General features: G+C 34.8%; 1 protein-coding gene across 1 annotated transcript; it reads left to right on the forward strand.

Annotated features, from left to right (window-relative positions):
• Positions 1 to 1,918: 1,918 nt before the first annotated feature.
• LOC113233962 (alpha-(1,3)-fucosyltransferase C-like) lies at positions 1,919 to 4,826 on the forward strand. Its single transcript, XM_026469199.1, has 3 exons — positions 1,919 to 1,923; positions 2,642 to 3,439; positions 3,879 to 4,826. Exons 1-3 carry the CDS (start codon positions 1,919 to 1,921, stop codon positions 4,156 to 4,158), a joined length of 1,083 nt encoding a protein of 360 aa, XP_026324984.1. The 3' UTR covers positions 4,159 to 4,826.
• The last annotated feature ends 3,514 nt before the right edge of the window (positions 4,827 to 8,340 follow it).

The raw sequence follows: 8,340 nt of genomic DNA on the forward strand, positions 1-8,340 counted from the left end.
CACGAAGTCTTCTGTTGTTTCAGCCTTTATACATATATTAGAATGTATATGTAGATTTGCATGTTTTAACAGATGTGTATAGTGTAGAGCTGGTTAATAACTAGGGTTTCTGATTTCACGACATGTTTTTCCTCGAGCTTCGGGAATTTCGAGCTCGATATCCCGGGTTTCTCGAGTTGTTCGAGAATTTTTTTAAATCCTTAAAAAATCAGCTTAGTCATCTATAAGGTAAATGTCCCAGTGGTTGACGCTTTTATATGGAAAATCACGTATTTTGCCAAAAAGTACTTAATAATCAGTCATACTGACTACCTCTGTAGGTATGTTAACATATTAAACGGTTTGTCATTTATCTTCTAGGAACTATAAAATTTAAAATAATCATAGGCATTATTAATATATTCCAGTTTTCCTTTACCTCTAAAATTGTACCAGTGTATGTCAGGAAAATTTCTAATGTCCCGATAGTTGACTATGGCACAGTGAGATCGGAGTACCAGTATTTGACAGAATGTTATGTTAAGATTTCATAGTTATTTAAACGCATTAATCACTTGATAACAATAAATTTAAAAAATAAGAAAAACCCTAACAATCGACATGCTTAATTACACTTAATGAATATTTACTTACCTTTGTAGTCAAGGTAAGTAAGTGCATGCAAAAAACATACAAAATAGAAAGTAGAAATAGAAAATATACTGATGTAACAGAAAGGTGTAGTTATATTAAAGGATCCAAAATAATGCGTAATTCATCTAGTCTCTGTGCAAAATTTCATATAAAAATGAGTTACTAAAATGTTGATATAAATTTCATGAAATTTTAAGTTAGTAAAATTTTATACAGTAAAATAATCCGCGGTATCCCATATTTTCTCGCAGCTGGTGCGATAGAAATTCTTCTTGATACTTCGTCTACCGCCTTCAATACATCATCATCAGAATAAGGCGGGAATTAGTGGCATTTTTTCATTGAACAATACCCGTAGACAATAGTTGACACTAGTTACGCCCTAATGTTTGACACCTCAATATACAACTGTCAATTATTGGGTCCCCATAGTAAAACAATCTTTGACACCCATGTCAAACACTACTTAAACTACCCATAGAAACTTGTCACTAACAGAGTAATCCAAACTTATGTTCTCCATCTTTACCTAAAGGGCAAAATTAAGTTTCAAAAAATATTCATACGTACGAGTGCTTGACATGGGTGTCAAGTACTAGTAAACATAAAATTTTTGCACCAGTATTTGACATGCCTCTAAAATAAAATATAAGCGATATAAATAAATAAATACACACATAATTAATTGTTTTTACAGTTATCTAATAGTTTTAATAAACACTTACCGGTAAATAATAATATTCCGCTTGATAAATTCACTTAAACTATTCAAAGTCTTAACGATTTCTATAACAAGAGCGACGCACTTTACACTCCGATCACTTGCTTCAAAAATTATTGAATGAATCGATGAAAGCTTTTAAATTAAATTCATAGATGTCGTTACTAGTACATTTAACACGGTTTTGGAGTAATATCTTTTCCATTTTGAGACAAAATGCAAAAGTGGGACCGTGTCAACCACTGGGACATTTACCTTAAATACAAATACAAACAAACACAATGCATAATAAAATCAACATATTTTATTTATTTACGACGATGAGATCAACGTTATTATTATCAAATCAACCAGTCTTAAACCACATAATTCTTGGGAAGATTTATAAATAATCAACATTTAGCTATTACAATCAACTGAACAAAATGAAACAAGCCACATTACAAACAAATAAATATTACAAATAATGACGTGTCTTATGAAAAAAAAAACAAAACGAATCAACAAAAAGACATCATACCACAAGAAGTTGATGCCTCTATATCTTCTAATGCATTCCAAGAAATGTTGTGAGTATGTAACAGATTTAGACATCTGTTACATACTCACAAAAACTTTTGTTGATCATCTGTCTAGGACATATAAAAGCATTGCGCGTTTAATGAATCTTTGTTCTTCGTAAAATATTTCCAAACTTTGGACTTTTCCATCGTCTGCAAAACATTTATAAGTAAATTTTTCAGTAATTTAAAAACATAATTCGATTTCTCGATTTTTCGAGTTCTCGAGGATATTTTTCTTTGGCCAGATTTCCCGAGATTTCTCGAGTCGAGAAATCTCGAGCAGAAATCCTACTAATAACTAACAATGATTATTATCAGTCTTTATAAATAAAGGAAGTAAGGAACAGTTACATACTTAATTGTTTTGCAAGTCAACTACGATGGAATCGAAGATAAGTTATCAAATGTTAGCTTGATAACGAAAAGTTCAGTCAGTTACACGGTTGTGAAACACATACATGTCAGTTCGATCCTGAAACAATATGGGATATCCATTATTAGGCAAGTTTTTTGTATTTTTCATCGCCGCATTTCTCTTGCTGTTTGTTTACGTCTCAGTTCTTAATACTCATCCCACGTGGATGGATGAGACAAAGATAAATATTTTTGCTAAAGAACAATTAAAAAACATCGAAAACCGTGTTGACAAAGCCAAGAATACTAAAAATGAAGACATGATGAATGAAGAAAAAGATAACAATACAAAAAAGTTTGCAAATATCAGTACAAAACAAAAAGAAAATGACAACACCAACCTTAAGTACATACTTCAGTGGACTCCACGGAGTCATTCGCCATTTGTTTATATGGGCAAAGGTCAAGAGGCGTTCATCGAGTATGGTTGTAAATACACAAATTGTTTTGTAACGTCGGATGCGTCTTACCTTGGAGATATTACCAAGTTCGATGTTGTTGCTTTCAACGGACCAGATGTAAGATATATGAAAAGACCAACGTTACCACAAAAGCGGTCACCTCATCAGAAATTCGTATTTGGTAGCATAGAGTCATCACATTACTATCCGGTATGTGATAGTATATTCGATGGATATTTTAATTGGACCTGGACGTTTAAACTTGATTCAGATTCAAAATGGGGTTATATAGTAGTGAGAAATGAAGAAGGTAAAATAATTGGTCCCAAAAAAGAAATGCACTGGATGAAAACAGAAGACATGAAACCCGTTCCCAGTGAGTTATTGTCGGTACTTAAAAGGAAGTCTAAAGCAGCTGCTTGGTTTGTATCTAACTGTTACGCTAAAAACAGACGTGAAACATTTGTGAAAGACCTGCAGGTCGAACTAGTCAAGTATGATCTCAAAATCGATATTTATGGAGTTTGTGGGAAGTTCCATTGTGACCGAAGTGATGAAAAAAAGTGTGACAAGCTTGTAGAGGATAATTACTTTTTCTATTTAGCGTTTGAAAATTCATTTAGTGAAGATTATGTTACTGAGAAGATTTTACATGGCTTGCAATACAGTGCGATTCCGATCGTTTATGGAGGCGCTAATTATACAAGGTCAGAGAATAGTTAAATATAATATTTTCAATTGTTATTGTGAAATTAAATACTAAGGAAGAACGATATTATACCGACGGGGCGTTTCAAGACTGTACCTTCCTCTCTAAAATTACATTGTTAGGTTGATAATGGAAGTCTACGTCATGTAAGTTTTGAAACATGTTTTGGCGGGTATGATGCTATTGGTAATAATAAATTATTTTTTATTTATTTACTAAAAATTAAAATAAGTGTTATATAATATATGTTATCTATGACATAGTAAAAAGCGAGCCGTCAACGTTAATGACGGATATCAATTGAATCAGTTTTATACATTGGTAAATGTAATCGAAAGATATCTAAAGAAGTACTCTTATCAAGGAGATAGTGCTGTTGGGCCTAATTAATGCAATACCGTGCAAAATTAAAAATTGATACATTTTTTACATTTCAGATTTTTACCAGATGGAAGTTACATAAACGCGAGAGAGCTAGGTGTCAAAAAACTAGCAGCTAAAATGAATAATCTGATGCACAACATGGAAGAATATTCGTCATACTTCAGGTGGAGGAGTCATTACTCGTTCCATAAAAGAGCAGAGACAGCTGAAACCAACGATTATTGCGGTTTTTGTACTTTGCTTAATAACGAGGAAAAAGTGAAAGAAACGACTGTGTATGAACATTTTAGGTTGTGGTGGAATCCTGCTAACTTTAGTTGTCCTATTAGTTAAAAACTGTTGTAAGAGAGGTGATGAGATGAGGCGATGTGTAATATTATATGGTAATTTCTAAGTTTGCGAGTGAGGGTATCAAAACTGCCGTTTCTAAGATTTTTGATATGGTTAGACAGTAGGTACTGTATAATATATATGTATATTGTATTAAGCTCTAATCATTCGTTCTGGTGTATAAGAGCGGTTACACACGGCCACTTTTAGCAGCGATGCAAACGCGATGCAGTCGCTAATCGTCTACCTTTATACACACGCGAAATTTTAAACAGCGGCAGCGATGCAAACGTAATGAAATCGCGCGACTACCTCGATATAAAGGCGCGATTTCATCGCTACATTTGGGAGTTATATCAACGCAATCGCGTGTTTGTATCGACGCAGTTGCGCGTTTGCATCGATGCAAGCTCCTATGAAATCGCAAGTGTAGCGATGCAATCGCGCGTTTCACGAACAACCGTTTGTAAATGTCGCCGCATCCCCCGTGCGGTTTTTAGGTACAGGGACAACAATTGTCTTTATCACATCGTCGGGTAAATAAGTATGACTAATGCACAGGGTGGAGAGCATGGAAAGTACACGAGGCAGATTTAAGCAACGATGCAAACGCGCAATTGCAATTGCACTTGTGATTTACACTGGCAGAATTGAGACTATTGTCTCACAAGCCATTCATTAAAAATATGTATATGACTGTTATATGATAAATTATTCATAGTACGGTCTATAACAATGACCACTACGGCGGTGTAGAAATTTGACATTGAGTTTAGTAAGTCATAATCGTTTTAATGATCCTATTCAGGCCGGTGTTTTCACTAGCCACGTATTTTCTTTATATAGATTAAACCTCTATAGATCAGTATCATGATAGAATGATACTAATCGATACAAATTTAATCTGAGATCGGAAACATTTTATAATAAGACAAGTATAATAACTCCATACAAAACGAGCAGTACGGCATGCGTGCGCGGTACTAAAAAAATTGATCAATTTCATTGACAACTCACTCTTGACAAAAAAATTGACAAATCAAAATTGTTTTCACAGAAAAAAGGCTTAATGGTTCCTAAGACAGTTTCCATGTATCTCTTATGGTTTCGGATTTCCCCATACTGTTACAGTTGTGTCCCAAAAAATGGTAACAACCTTTCAGGACTAGATTACTAACATCATAAACAACAACTTTTGTTCCGTGATTTTAGACAAAACATGATAAACGTATCAAAAATAAACATTAAAGTTTTTGTTGTAGTATCTGAATCACTTTTTGGATCTGTATTTGGTCATAAGGTAGGAAGTTCAAACGTGAAAAAGTTCTGTTCGACGACTCCCACCTTCTTCGGAATGAGCTTAGTGAAACAAATGATCCAGTAGAAATAAATCAGCCTCCACCCCCACCACCCACATCATCAACGCAACCAGCAGCTGCAGCTGCAGGAAAACGTATCTGCTCCATTACAACAGTTGAAGTTCGACATAGTCAACGGTCAACCAAGACTATTAGAACTCCTACCAGGTCATCCAGAAGAACGGTAGTTTTTTCTGATAAAATAGGCGTAGGACTAGGCCACCACCTAAGTAACCACTTAAAACAAAGGGTAGTCAACTATTGCTATCCAGGAGCTACTTTTAGTCAAATTTTTTGCACTGTTAAGTGGCAACCACTTTTCATTTCTGATTTATATTAATGATTTGTTAAGGACCATTGCGAAATTGTGCTGTTTGCTGATGACACATCCTTGATTTTTAAAACAGACAGACATGACATTAACTATGACCATATTAATGATACCCTCTCTAAGGTAGTTTATTGGTTTAATGCTAACAATTTATTGCTTAATGCCAAGAAGACAAAAAGTGTTACATTTGAATTACCTAACGTAAAATCGACTAGTCCAAGCATAGAAATAAACGGAGAAAAGTTAGACTTTGTTGATAAAGCAGTCTTCTTGGGAGTGACCTTAGATAGTATACTTCAATGGTTTCCACATATATCTTCCCAGGCCAGCAGGGTAAGCTCCGCTGCATACGCAGTCCGAAGAATACTTGAGCTTACCGATGTTAGTACTGCTAGACTAGTTTACTTTAATTACTTTCATAGTATAATGTCCTACGGGATTCTCATGTGGGGTAAAGCGGCAGATATTCAAACCATATTTGTATTGCAAAAACGAGCGATTCGTTCTGTGTACCGTCTAGGCTCTCGGGTTTCTCTCAGAGAAAAGTTTAAGGAGACTGGTATCATGATCACAGTACATTTACTCAAATATTTTATATGCTCGTAAAAATATACATAATTTCAATAAGAAAGAAGATATACATAATATTAACCTTAGAGCTAAGTCCAAACTCATGGTACCACGATTTCGTTTAACCAAGGTAAACAACTCTTTTATGGGGAACTGTATACGTTTTTACAATAAGATTTCGGAGCATATGTTAAGTTTATCATTTCCTAAGTTTAAAAACTACATTAAAAATATTTTGATCGAAAAATCATATTACAAAATGAAGACTACGTGTTAGATAAAGATGTATGGAAAGACGACATGGCTCCAGAATCCACACAAATTTGATTCAAAGTGTATTCCGTAGCATTTAAGTTTATTTGAAAAGAACAATCCCTAGAGTTTCTTGCTCGTTCTTCTCAAGGAGTTCAGCGTAGTGAACGAGCAGTAGCTTAAATGTGACGATTTCAAGTGTAAATTTATTTTACCTATGGAATAAATAATCTTTGACTTTGACTTTGACTTTGACCCACGTTTTGCACGCATTCCTCTTTCCATCACCGAGGGACTACACATAGGCTTGGGTTCCACCCCTGTGTTGTAAATATTCCAAAGATTCGCACGAAGCGTTACGCTTCCACATTTATATGGCTAACGGCTATTGAGTGGAATTCCCTGCCTGCATACTTGTTTTCCCTGAACGTTATAAATTGAACCTTTTCAAGGCGAGAGTGAACAGGTATTGTGTAGGTGTGCATGCTTCATCGTCGACCTCATCGTCACTTTTCATCAGGTGAGATAGAATTCAAATGCGCACTTATATTTTTATAAAAAGAAAAGAAAGATTATTTTTGCAATATTTATTTATTGTATATCACGGTGTTTTATTAGCCTGATTTTCGTATATTTTTTGCTAAAATACATTCCACTAGTTTGTTATTATTATTGATACAAAAATCGAACACAAAGAAAAAATCTCGATCTGACTGGACATCACGGTATTCAACAAATAGATATTGAAATTAATAAAGCGATATCTCTCGTCGATTTCGGGAGGTACCTGGCTGAGTGTTTAACTTCATAAGTTGGTCACAGGTGCGTTGACCGCGAAAAAAGCTGTTTAGACGCAAAAAGTAGATAACAGCAATTAGTAGCAGTAGAGCTTTGGAAAGATTTCGTCCAGGGAAGTACTGCCACCTTACCTACTGCCGCCAAGCAGTAACGTCAGCATTACTGTTTTCCGGTTTTGAAGTTATTATTAAGGAATTTTGCTGGTGAAATTACAGGCACATGGGACTCAACTTATGTTTTAGGGTGACGAGCGCAGTGGCAGTGCCCCTCTGATCTTTGGGATGTAAAGCTGTGAGTGGCACTGCAACTGTTATGGACAGGCGTGTAGCCTACTATCAGGTACACGACTTGTTCGTTCCGTCACTTGATATTATTAAAAAAAGTCATAGAAATTCATAAGGTCTGCTAACTCGGTCTGTACCTCAGTTGAATAAGAGCGGTGGTCCCGGAATGGTAACAAAAGCTGGTTCATGTACAGTCAGATCGAAGGAACTTTTCTCTTTTCTTTATGTCCGATCTTTATGTCAACAATAAAATAGATAATATTTTGGTATTAACTTATCTTACACCTACGCTGCTTCGTTCTTTTGAAGACAAAAAGCGGATGTTTTCAACCAATAATGACCAATGAAATTCTCGCCACGCCTATGCACTCTAAAAACTTTATATTATCGAACAGACCGTACCGTGTAACGCGTTCATCTATTACGTGTAAATTTTGTTAGACCTATAACGCCTATATTGTATTAAATTGTTTTGCGAATTAGAAATAAATTATTGGGAAGTAAGATAACGTATTTTGATAGCATTAAAAAACGAAAATAATATTATATTAGGGGTTAAAGTATGAAATTGCCGTTTTATTGCAATAGGTTC

The sequence above is a fragment of the Hyposmocoma kahamanoa genome, unplaced genomic scaffold, assembly GCF_003589595.1.
Source record: "Hyposmocoma kahamanoa isolate Upper Pololo Valley unplaced genomic scaffold, ASM358959v1 80, whole genome shotgun sequence".
In the NCBI taxonomy this organism is placed as follows: Eukaryota; Metazoa; Arthropoda; class Insecta; order Lepidoptera; family Cosmopterigidae; genus Hyposmocoma; species Hyposmocoma kahamanoa.

Bases quoted from the DNA above. Each gene is read 5' to 3' on its own strand.
- LOC113233962 (XM_026469199.1), top strand. The intron at 3,440-3,878 runs GTCAGAGAATAG...TTTACATTTCAG, and splicing joins GGAGGCGCTAATTATACAAG to ATTTTTACCAGATGGAAGTT.